The sequence below is a fragment of the Colletotrichum graminicola genome (assembly GCF_000149035.1).
Source record: "Colletotrichum graminicola M1.001 genomic scaffold supercont1.31, whole genome shotgun sequence".
In the NCBI taxonomy this organism is placed as follows: Eukaryota; Fungi; Ascomycota; class Sordariomycetes; order Glomerellales; family Glomerellaceae; genus Colletotrichum; species Colletotrichum graminicola.
In genome coordinates this window covers 294,561-306,399 of record NW_007361035.1, presented here as the reverse complement: position 1 = coordinate 306,399, position 11,839 = coordinate 294,561, and the positions used below count along the sequence as shown (strand labels likewise).

Sequence of the window (11,839 nt, the reverse complement as noted above, 5' to 3'; positions counted from 1 at the left end):
GGTTTAGCGTTGGTGCAACAAGCGGCTAGCGATGCACGACTGCGAGCCGTCAAATCATTCGGGATATGTAGTGGTAACGGTGGGGGTGGATTGCCGTCGTATCCAGATATTGTCGTCGTTGGCCCCTGACATGTGCCCCGTCCCATGCACCAGACCACATTACCACCGCACTGCAGCAATACGGAGTATCCGTACTCCGTACTGCACATAGGATTGACAGACAGGGCCGATGCGTGCCTTAGTGCAGTTGGGCCACAGAATGATGGACGGGCCCCATCCCACATGAATCTCTCTCGACAGTATCCGAACTATTGGACGAATAGCAGCGCCGAATGCATATTGACCTGCCGCTAGAAGCTCCTATACGACGCGTCGCGCTAGAGACAGCCAGCTTCTCCTCTCAGCGGCTTGCACGCTAAGAATTGATAATCACGAACGGATGGTTATCCATGGAACCAGGCGACGTTTTTGGGTCCTTTGAAAGCTTGCTTCCCCCCCTCCCGTCGACAGTAGCAATCGCTGAGCAGTAGGCCGTGGACGTGCGCATCGTCATTCGGATGGCCGAGCTAACTGCGTCATCGAACAGCGACAGTCTTTAGCGGTGTTGCTGTCCTAGAACTGAATTTTGAACAGTGTTTTCATACTCCTTCGATCAAACAACAGACTACTTGTCGAGATGAAACATTTTGTGGATGGACAGCGTACTGGTGTTTATGTCGCTCGGCATTCGTAGTGGCCTCAATGGTGTGCATTCGGCAGCAATTTTCGAAGAATTTTTTTTTTTTTTTTTTTTGGATAGATGTGATCAACGAGGAAGGGAGGGGCCTTTGGGGCGTCAACGGAGCATCCGCGCCGACACGGCGTGGGGTGCAGGCAAAAACCAGAATAGGTCGGACCGCAAATTGATTGGCAAGTAAGGCCTGGCTCGGGAGACTCGGTCTTGATTGGCGCTGGAACTTGGAAGGGGGCTGCTTGTGGACTGGGAGTCGATGAAGTGTGACACTTTGGCAAGAAGGGCAGCCCTGGCTGGAGCCTCAGGCGCTACCGACCCTATCAGTCTCTTCCAAAGTTCCTAGGAGTGTCGAGAAAGGTCTCAGGCTGCCAGCAGTGGGCACCAGGCTGTTTCTTGCGCGTCTGACCTTAGCAGGGGCCATGTACGGGATAACTGGAGAGCCCGCCAGACCTTACTATGTAGGGAAAAGAGCGGCAATGTATGTAAGGTACAGACCACCCCATATTGTTCTATGTAGCTGGGGGGATTGCAAGTTTGTTGTTGTTGTTTTGTTTTGTTTTGCTGGTCGACTGCTGCACACTAACTAGAAACGTTTGTACGACAACTGGAAGGTTTGCACTGGCCGGCCCAGCGCATTATTTTATGACAGAATTTTCCAACTTGTTTGATTGACAAAGAGGATTGGATCGCCAACCACCGGTCCGGATAAGGCCGTAGCGCCCCTCCCCCCCACGACGGTGGTTAACAGCCGTTCTCAGTCTGATCGCGCACTTAGTATTGCAGTGGAGATGTCAACTCTTGCAAGTCAGCGGCGATATCAAGGGCAAGTTTGTGCTTGCATGTGCGTTTACTCTCTTGAGTTGGTGAGTAAGTGAGTGATCGGTGTGTGTCTGTGTGTGTTCCGTTCCCGCCTACCCCCCTGCTATAAACACACCCGGGCTGGGGATACAACGCACCACTCTCATCGCGGACCCCACTTATCATCTCGCCCCCTTGCCCCTGTACTAGTGCGAAGAAGGAGATGGACTACACCAAAGTGGTTCCTGATGGGCGAAGCTAGGCCAAAAACCCAGACGTTCAAATCTCGCCAGACCGGTGGAAGCAGGGGTTATTTGCAGAGTATTTCTTGGACTAATGGGTCTCCGCGGCTGTGCCCATCGCGCTTCCATCGTCACTCTGATGAGCCGCCCAATAAAGACATGCTACTACGGACTGTTGCTCCGTCCTCATGCATCAATTTCTTCATATAGAGTTCCCCATATCGAAGGCGAGAAAGGGAGAGAGAGGGAAAAGAGGCAGGCCCAGTGTCGGCATAGAGCGGTACGTACTGTCCAATGTAGAATGTGGTGGAAAAAGGGGTTGGTGAGGCGTGTTTGTTGATGGCTGAACACATGGCCAACGTCCATTCCTTTGAAACCCACTGACGAAAGAATACCACAGACTTTATCTGCCAGTTGCCAGTGCCAATGTCAGTGCCACTATCTGTACCCGGTTGTCTATCTGCTTGCCTGCCTGTTTGTTTTTGTGGCGGATGTTCAACAGAAGCTGGCTTGCACTACATCCCGTGCACCACTCGCATCGAATCAACTCGACTTCCAATACGTACTTTGGCACTGGGTACACGTACACCAGGTACGATTTTGGCGGTTCAAAAGCGCAGAGTTGCGTGTGTTTGTACCTGCCACTCAATGCCCTACGACACCGACGGCCGACGTGGGCTGCCACCGTTGTGGAGAGTGTCGCAAACCATCCACGGAAGAAAAAAGAAAAAAAAACCATTAACACACGCGGCAGCGCCGTCTGGGAACTTCCAGGAGATGTTGATGATTGAATAATGCACTGCTCTCCTTCACGTCACATCCACACCGTTACAGCTCCCTTGCCTCTCTCTTTCGGCTCTCCCTCAAGACCGGGTGCCCTGCCCAATCCAGCCAGACCAGGTTCGAGGTCGGTTCAGCCCCGTCTGTTCTTGGTGTCTCTTGGTCCCAGTATTGTCCACACCCTCACCGGCCGTGGCCCCTGTCTTGGCTGCTTCGTACCCGCAATATGCACCACGAATAACACCGTAATGATTACCTTGACCCCCCTTCCTCTCGGGTCCTCCCCTGTGTTCTCCCAGGTCTTCTCTTCCAGACTCCCTCCCCTGGCCCAAAAGTGTGTTTCCCCTTCAAGCCACACCCCCCCTCCCGCTACCTCGATTACCCTTCTTAGTGCTGGCCCACGCCATCCAACGCACCACACAAAGTCCAGTCTCATCCCTCCATTACTCTCCCCAGATCATTCTCTCTCCCTCTTCCCTTTCCGTGACAGCTTCGTTTTCTTGTTCGTCTTGACATTCTATTCCCGTCTTTCGTTCATCACCATACCCAAAAACGCTCTACCCATCCAAGTGTAACGACTTCTACTTGCCTCCCGAAGAACAACAAGGACGAGAAGAAGAACCAAGAACAAACAAGCACACGTGGATCAAGGTACGTAGCCATCGTGCAGCGAGACAAGACACCAAGCACAAATGGAAGCAGCGAGGGAAAGAGGCCGCCAATGCCCGGCAGGAAGTCCTCAGCCATCGCTGGCCGCGTTATGGAATGCCTCCTACCTCTCCTCAATGTTCAACCTTCTCTTACCCCGTGCCCAATTCCAATCCCTTCCCGTCGTTGCCCTCAGCTCTCGCCGACAATCGTCGCTGTCTTGCCATCGTCGATAATCGGGCGGAAAGAGACGCTCGTGGTTTCTCAGAACGCACAAGAAACACCGAGGCCCCGTATCCAAATCCAGAGCCCCCCAGGATTGACCCCGTTACCCCCTTGCCTTTCCTCACTCGAGCACTGCATCGCTCTTTAGAACTTCAGCGTTATCAACCTGGAGTCATTTGCTCTTCTTCGAATCACCCCGAATCAACACTTCCATCATTCTTCCAACGACCCAAAACCTCGAGCCACTATTGCTTGACAAGCCTGCTGACCTGGACATCACAGCGTCCAAATCAATCACAATGTACTCCAAGGTTATCCCCGCCCTCGTGGCCCTCGGTGCTGGCGTTGTGTCTGGTAGGTATCCCTTCCCATCTGTTTTTTGTGAAGAGTCAAACTGACCACGATACGTGCTTCACAGCCCAGAGCGCCAACATTTGCTCTTCGGCTACCGTCACCATTACCGATGCCGCCATGGCCACCAACATCCCCTGCGGCACCATTAACGGCGCCGTCAAGATCGCCGAGGACATCACCGGCAACATTGACATCAACGGCCCCAAGACCATCAAGGGCGACCTGATTGTCACCAACGTCACCCAGCTCGTTGGTCTCAGCAGCTCTACCCTCGCCTCCGTCGAGGGTACCTTCCAGTTGCAAGGCCTGACTGTCCTCTCCAACCTGGCGTTCACCTCGCTCACGACTGTCGGCTCCATCAACTGGGTCACTCTGCCCGCTCTCGGCAACCTTGTCTTCGGTACCGCCGGTGTCACTAAGGTTAACGACATTCTCATCAGCGACACCTTCCTCAAGAGCTTGGACGGTCTGAACGTCGCCTCCGTCGACTCCCTCCGCATCAACAACAACAACCAGCTCGTTTCTTACAGCAACCAGTTGGCCAACGCCACCAAGACCATTGAGATCAACTCCAACGGCCCTGATCTGGGCATCACTCTCCCTAACCTCGTCTGGGCTGGTGAAATCATCATTGCTGATGCCGCCAAGGTCCAGATGGACTCCCTCGCAGTCGTCAACGGTTCCATCAAGTTCGACAAGAACACCTTCACCGAGTTCATTGCCCCCAACTTGACCCAGACGACCGACGGTGATGTCTCCTTCATCAACAACGTCGAGCTCACCAACCTGTCTTTGCCCCTCCTTACCAAGACCGGAGGTGGTCTCACTATCCAGAACAACACTCTGCTCGCCAAGATCGACGGTCTTCCCGAGCTCAAGCAGATTGGTGGTGCTGTCCTGCTCCGCGGTAACTTCACCGAGTAAGTATTTCGACCAGCATGCTTGAGTAAATCATCTGACAATTGCACAGTGTTGCGCTCCCCGCCCTCGACGATGTGAAGGGTGCCTTCGACACTCAGTCCACTGGCGATATCGACACCTCGTGCGATGTCTTCAACAAGATGAAGGGCCGCCAGATCCAGGGTGACTACAAGTGCCGCTCGAACAACACGAAGGCTAACGAGGATGGCAATTCCAGCGGCGGCAACGCTGGTGGCTCCAAGAACGGCAATGGCGCTGACGGTGCTGCCGGCATGGTCTCTGTCAACACTGCCATCCTCGGCGCCGCGCTCCTCTTCGGCTTCGCTCAGCTGTTGTAAAGGACGGACATCTCCAAATAACAGGCTCGGATAATGGCGTTCTCCATACACTTTTCACTGCTTGCGCAATTTCCTTACTGCAATCCTGTTACTACAGCTTGCGACACAAACCCCACACTTTCCCTAGACTGGGAATCTCCTACGTATGGGAAGACCTCTAGATTTAATACTCGGCGATGGGTTGAGATGTACCGGACCCTAGTCAACTTTTCGCTTCCTTTTGCGTGACGAATCAAAAGCAACTACAGGCCGACGCGTCGCTTTGTCGCCGCTGGATCGCTTGGCCCCGTCCATGTCGCGCAAAATATCATCCCGCCTGGACTATTTTGGGAACAGGGTTGGCCGAGCGGCATGGCAGGAGCTTGGATGATAGGTGGCTATGCGCGGGCAGTGGGATGGAAGATATCTGGCGACCGTGTAAGATTGGCAGGGTAGCGGGGGCATCAGGCAACGAGGATAGAGAGGGAGGGCTGTTGTGTGTATTGAAGATACATGATGTTTATACCTTTTTATTTTTTATGTGTCCATGATTATTTGTCCCTGTGAACTGTGTCGATGCATGAAAAGTACAAGGTTTGGAATGTCAATAGTAAGTGTAATGCCAAATCGTCATTGCAACTCCAGCCGCGTTGGGAATACTGTTGACGTTACAAATCAGGCAGTGTACGGTTCAGTTGAAGAATCGATTTTGACGCTGCAACTATATTATCTGTAGACCCCCCTCTCGAACTTTTCTGTGTCATAGAACTTGGGCACCACGGTATTGCCGTTGAATACTCGTCCATCCAGTTCGTTGACAGCCTGTTCAGAGTGACATCAGTCAGCCTTGCGTATATACGCCAAGCTCAGATGGGCGGGGAGAACTTACACGAAGCGCCGAAACCTGGTCCGTAAACCTGATGAAGACCTGGCGGTTCTCAACGTCGATGTACAAGCGCTCTACTCGACCGTACTGCCCGCAGGATGTGGTAAGCGTCCAAGTTGTCGTATTCCGAAGCTGCATCGGGATGGGGAGCTAAGCTAGGTGGAAGGGAAGCCAAACGTACCTTTTCGCCACACTCTTCCCCAATCTCCTGCCCCAGGCCGTTCGCAATTTCACCCTGTAAGTCCTCCATGTTGTCCAGCATCTGCTGCAACACAATGACCTCGCTCATGGGCCCGCCGAACTTGCCTCCCTCGCCGTCGTTCTTGCGCCTTCCGCCAAGGATCTTGGCGCGGTTTGCGGGCTCGGCCCAGCCGCCACCTTCGGCATCAGATCTCTTCTTACGCTTCTCGACCTGCACCCGCAGCGGGTTAACGATGCCGGACTCGTCGACGCCGAGACCCGAGCCCTTTGTCCAGCCGTACTTGCTCATGAGGCGCTGGGCGAAGCCGGCTTGGCCTGGGCGGGAGGAGCGCGGGGCCGGCGGCTCGTCATCGGCGGCGGCGGGGGTGGCGCCGAGGCCCAGGGCCGGAGGAGAGGAGTCTCGGTCGGAGCCTTCTTCTGCTACCATTTTCGGTTCTGTAGAAGGGATGTAGCGAACGGGGGCGCGGGATATGGTTGCCGCGTCCGGCGGGGGCGGCGGAGGAGGAAGGCTAGCGTCGGTGGGAGGTGGCGGTGCTGCTCCGGAGAGGCCTAGACGGCGGGCGTAGGTGTCGTCTCCGGTTGTGTCGTCCGCATCCGATGCTGCGGAAGCCAGTGGTGGGGAGGCCGGGGGCGGAGGGACGAAGGAGTATTCGGGCGGCGGCGCGAACTGGTCTGGCACGGTGTAAGTCACGGTTTGTCTGCGAGCACGCATGTATAACATCTTGGAGAAGCATACTCATTGCCGGCCTTCGGGCGGGCTCGTCTTCGCTGTCTTCACTCGAGCTCCTGCGTTTCCGGTGACGGTAGAGCAGCCTCTTCCACTCCTGCACCTCGCGGATGCGCTCATCGCTACGGAGGTACTCCTCGACGTTTGTGGGCTTGGTCGGGTCGTAGATGTCGTCCCAGTTCGTCTCGGCGGGCTGGTCGTTGTGTCCCTTCTTCTTCTTCTTCCGACGACCGCCGCGCTGGTGGGACTTATCGCCGCCCGCGTTCGCCGTGTACCGCCACTCGTCCTCTTCGGTGACAGCCCAGTCGGCGAGGGTGCTCTTTGGCGGCGGGGGCTGTTGCGGGGCCGCTACAGAGGGCGCGGAGGCGGACGACGGTGTTGTCGCAGTCGCTACTGTTGCTGAGGCGTTCGCGCCGGGGATTTTTTTGGGGAAGGACGGCTTTGGTTTTGCCGTTTTGGCCTGCGGCCTGCGGATGGGCTGGAAGCGAAGGGCTGAACAGGGACGAGGTGTAAGCTTTCTGTAGGCGAACGAGAACAAGGAGCTTAAGAGGGTGGTGAGTTACATGGGTCTATGAGCTTCTTCGCTGCCACCTCATCTTTTGCGTCGGCGACGGTGCCATCCTGATTGTAGCGGACTGGCGCGCTCGAAATGGTGGCCGGGGAGGAGTCGGCGGCCGGGTCGAGGAGGTTCGCGTAAAGGGACAGGCCGCCTCGCGCCGGCGGAGGTGGAGGGGGCGGCGCTGGCATTGAACCTTGGGTTCGAGGCGACGGAGTAATATTCTGAGCTTAATCCGGCAGACGGAGCTCTAATCGTTCGGTTTCTGGGACGTGGCTCGCGGCGGGCGAAAACGGGGAGCGAATCCTTGAGATGTCGCAAAGAAACAAGTAATGTCCTCTCAGCCTGGGTGCTATCGAAGTTGAAGCTGCAGAGCTGTGGCCCCTGCCCACTCGCTGCTCCACCTGGAGACGGGAAACGCTACAGCCACCACTTTGCTTGTACGGCCGTTCTTGCCAGCCTGCCAGCGTACCTGGGTTTCAGCGCCTTTGGTAACCCTTGATCAGGGGGGCATTTGGGGCACTTGGTCCACTGGAAGCCCACCCCTGCATGTTCCGGCACAGCACCCAGCCCGCCGCTCAAGTGTATTTTTCCACGTTTCCACGGAGAAGAGCCATCCACTGATCTGGGCATTGTGCTGGAGGATGGGTCAATAAGTGGACGTGATTCAGTGGACAGAAAGGGCGACCGGGGGTAATCCGGCTTGTCCCAGACTGGGCTGGTCCCGAGCACATCATTGTCCCAGTCAGGTTTCCCTATCAATCGGCCGTTAGTGCCTCAACTTCTTCTTACTTGTCCTCCAACATCGTCTTGTAATATTGACTTGTTGATTACACCGTTGAACGGACCGACTGTATAACCTCCTTGAAGGATTGCTTGCTGCAATTCTAATTCCTTTTCCCTGGCTGTGGCTTTAGACCAGTTCATCCGATCCGGCATTACCTCACTTCGCCTCATCTCACAACCCATTTGCCCGAAGTCGCTGGTCGTCGCCTCTTCTCAAGTGCCCTCTACCTCCAGACGTACGTATTGAGCCACGTCCCGCCCTTAAGAGAGTGTGAGACGTGCAAGAGTGTGCGCAAACATGGCTTTGACTCTCCAAACCGCCATTAACGGCCCGGCCAACTCGACGGCCATTATCGTGCCGTCCAAGCCCAGCGCTCTCACCGTCTCCTACGGCGACCTGGTCAAGGAGACCTCGGCCTTCCAGCAGAAACTGGCAAACATCGGCATCACCCGCGGTTCGCCCGTATCCATTGCGACCGTCAACTCGTATGAGTTCATCGTATCATTCTTGGCCGCCTCATGGCAGCGTGGCATTGCCGCCCCGCTGAACCCGGCCTACAAGCAAGACGAGTTTGAGTTCTACATTCAAGATGTCAAGTCTGCCATTGTTTTGGTTCCCAAGGGCGCATATGCTGCTGGTGCTCCCGCTGTCAAGGCCGCCAAGAAGTTCAATGCTGCCGTCGCCGAGACGTACTGGGATGAGTCCAAGAAAGAGGTCACGTTGGATGTTAAGGACCTCGGCCAGCTCAAGGACAAAGGTCGTGAGAAGGTGTTGAAGGCCGAAGCGGACGACGTTGCGTTGGTGCTGCACACTAGCGGAACCACCTCCAGGCCCAAAGTTGTAAGGGATACTTGCGAACTGAACTTCAAGAACTTGATAAGCTAAGACAGCCTAGGTGCCTCTGACGCACCGCAACCTGACCAGAACGATGAGTAAGTTCGAATCTTAATCATTATTATAATCACAAAGCTGACAAGGCCCCTAGAGAATATCCAGAACACATATCTGCTGACGGACAAGGACCGCACCATGCTGGTCATGCCCCTTTTCCACGTTCATGGCCTTCTTTGCGGTCTCCTCGCGCCCCTGGCTTGCGGTGGCTCCATGGTCGTCCCGTCCAAGTTCTCCGCCACTGAGTTCTGGGGAGACTTCATCACCCACAAGGCCAACTGGTACACCGCCGTCCCCACCATCCACCAGATTCTTCTCAAGAACCCGACTCCCAACCCCTTGCCCAACATCCGCTTCATTCGCTCCTGCTCCTCTCCGCTATCGCCCACCGTCTTCCACCAGCTCGAGGAGACGTACAAGGCCCCTGTCCTGGAGGCCTATGCCATGACCGAGGCCGCCCACCAGATGACATCTAACCCCCTCCCCCCCGCCAAGCGCAAGCCCGGCACCGTGGGCCTCGGCCAGGGTGTCGACGTACGCATCCTCGACGAGGCGGGCAACGAGCTTGCGCAGGGTCAGGAGGGCGAGATCTGTATCCGTGGTGAAAACGTTACCAAGGGCTATCTCAACAATGAGAGCGCTAACGCCTCGTCCTACACCAAGAGCGGTTTCTTCCGCACAGGCGACCAGGGCAAGAAGGATGAGGACGGCTACATCGTTATCACGGGCCGCATCAAGGAGCTCATCAACAAGGGTGGCGAGAAGATCAGCCCCATCGAGCTTGACAATGTCCTCACACGTAACCCAGCCGTATCCGAAGCCGTCAGCTTCGCCATTCCTGACGACATGTATGGCCAGGACATTGGTGTGGCTGTCGTGCTCAAGCCCGGACAGCAGCTAAAAGCCGAAGACTTGAAGAAATGGGTATCGGAGAAGCTAGCCAAGTTCAAGGTTCCCAAGAAGGTGAGTGTTACCTTGTTTGTGTTGTGATATATACTAACCAAGGGCTTCAGATTTACTTCACCGAGAATATGCCCAAGACGGCCACTGGCAAGATCCAGCGCCGCATTGTTGCCGAGAAGATGCAGCAGCAAGAGGCACCCAAGGCAAAGTTGTAAATATCATCTTGGTTCCATGCCAGACTAGATCTATTCTCCTTTAATGGTTGTAAGAGAATGTAAAGTGTTCGTAGGTTTCCCAGAAGAATGGATCATATTACAACGAGAGAAGAGAGAGACTTGTTAGATACCAAGGAATAGAATAGAGAAATTTCCAATATCCATAAACGCTGTCCATCGTATCTGGGATATATACAGTGAGTCGAGACATTGTCTCGCGAAAGTCATCAAGCAAAGCCGCGTATGTCGAGCCCACAGGCTGAGTCATGAATCTTCCATCCCGCTCAACGACTCATCCGTCTGCCCAATCCTTGCGCCTACCAAACCCGCAGCGCCATGGGGGTTTACTTCCCAGACGCTAATTGAAACGAATTCTCGTTCCCGCCCGAAGCCGAACGGCATCAAATACACCCCCCACCCACTAGTCGTAGTGTCCGCCCTCGTCCTGGTCGTCATCCAGGTCCGGGTCCTCTCCCTCCTCGGCATCATACAGCTTCTTAGGCGGCTGTTGCCCTGTCGGCGAGGACCCGCCGGCCGACGCAGTCTTTGGCAAGAGGCTCTTGGGCTTGACGGCGTGCATCTCAACCCAGCACGAGGCGCCGTCGGGGGCGTCCCACCTCGCGGGGGTGACGTCGCTCCCGGCGTCCTTGCCGGCGGCCTCGACACCCTGTTCCCGCGCCAGCTTATGCACCTCGGCGTTGGCGTCCGCAAGGCCGGCGTAGGCGCCTAGGACAGTGGTCGTCGAGGCGTCGCCGTCGCCGCCGTCGCGGTAGAGGACAAGGGCAACGGCGTGCGGAAACTCTCGGCGGGCGGGCGGGAGGGCGGTGACGGAGGAGCGCTTCGCGGGAGGCGGGGTAGTCTGGACGGCGCTGGTGGCCGAGGCGTTGCGCTTGTGCGCGGATTCTTCTGTAGGGGACATTGATTTGATTGCCATTGGCTTCTGGCTGTAAAGTGTGTGCGTGTGAGTGTGTATTGATGGTCGGTATCTGGTGAGATTGTTGTGAAATTCTTGCGAAGCGATTGTGGGAGTGACTATATATGAGCCGAGATTCAGTGTGCTTGAATGCGTAGTATGCAGGTGTGAAACCTCGGTCGCCGAAGCTGATGTGCCAATCGTGTATGAATGATGCAAGGGATAATCTCGTGATCGGTAAATGGGACGATAATATAAGTAAGATCACGGGCAGTCTCTGTTTCTTAAGCCGTTCCTGATTCCTTATGTATCAGGGAAAAGAAGAAGAAGATAAAGGCTCACGCAATTTGATGAGTGATTCTATGACTGATACTAAAAGTCATTAGATACGGTCATTGATGGAGCTTCCTCGTCGTCGCCGCTACGGCTTCGCCCTTCCTCGGAGCTGTGTAAGCCAGCTCTGCGTACAAACATACACACACTACGTACCTACTGGCAGAGCTTGGTATGGCTCCGCTCTGGTCTTCTTGGGATCAGGCTCGGCTAGTCCGATGACCGGCGAAGGTTTGTTGGGCCAACAGTGGCGGCAGGGGTGTCCTGTGTGATGGCATCATACAGGGGAGGGGCAGCTGCTCGGTTTCCGCGCAAGAGGAGCTTCGGATTTGAGCTCAAAAGCGCGAAGGTGCGTGATCGCTTCATGAGCCGACTGTAGCCATCGGGGGGGGGGGGAGCGGGGGCCCCG

The 11,839-nt window shown here is 55.6% G+C and overlaps 4 protein-coding genes across 4 annotated transcripts; 2 read left to right on the top strand and 2 right to left on the bottom strand.

Annotated features, from left to right (window-relative positions):
* Positions 1-3,725: 3,725 nt before the first annotated feature.
* On the top strand, positions 3,726-5,039 carry GLRG_07478 (uncharacterized protein; the record flags this gene model as incomplete). Its single annotated transcript, XM_008098163.1, has 3 exons — positions 3,726-3,780; positions 3,845-4,700; positions 4,751-5,039. 3 exons carry the CDS (start codon positions 3,726-3,728, stop codon positions 5,037-5,039), a joined length of 1,200 nt encoding a protein of 399 aa, XP_008096354.1.
* Positions 5,040-5,744: 705 nt separating this feature from the next.
* Positions 5,745-7,579, bottom strand: GLRG_07477 (G-patch domain-containing protein; the record flags this gene model as incomplete). Its single annotated transcript, XM_008098162.1, has 5 exons — positions 5,745-5,840; positions 5,908-5,991; positions 6,086-6,777; positions 6,842-7,324; positions 7,396-7,579. The coding sequence occupies 5 exons, from the start codon at positions 7,577-7,579 to the stop codon at positions 5,745-5,747; spliced, it is 1,539 nt and encodes a 512-aa protein (XP_008096353.1).
* Positions 7,580-8,472: 893 nt separating this feature from the next.
* GLRG_07476 (AMP-binding enzyme) lies at positions 8,473-10,184 on the top strand (the record flags this gene model as incomplete). Its single annotated transcript, XM_008098161.1, has 4 exons — positions 8,473-9,015; positions 9,071-9,107; positions 9,161-10,029; positions 10,080-10,184. 4 exons carry the CDS (start codon positions 8,473-8,475, stop codon positions 10,182-10,184), a joined length of 1,554 nt encoding a protein of 517 aa, XP_008096352.1.
* Positions 10,185-10,605: 421 nt separating this feature from the next.
* Positions 10,606-11,103, bottom strand: GLRG_07475 (uncharacterized protein; the record flags this gene model as incomplete). The annotated part of the gene is made up of 1 exon (XM_008098160.1): positions 10,606-11,103. The coding sequence occupies one exon, from the start codon at positions 11,101-11,103 to the stop codon at positions 10,606-10,608; it is 498 nt and encodes a 165-aa protein (XP_008096351.1).
* Positions 11,104-11,839: the final 736 nt, after the last annotated feature.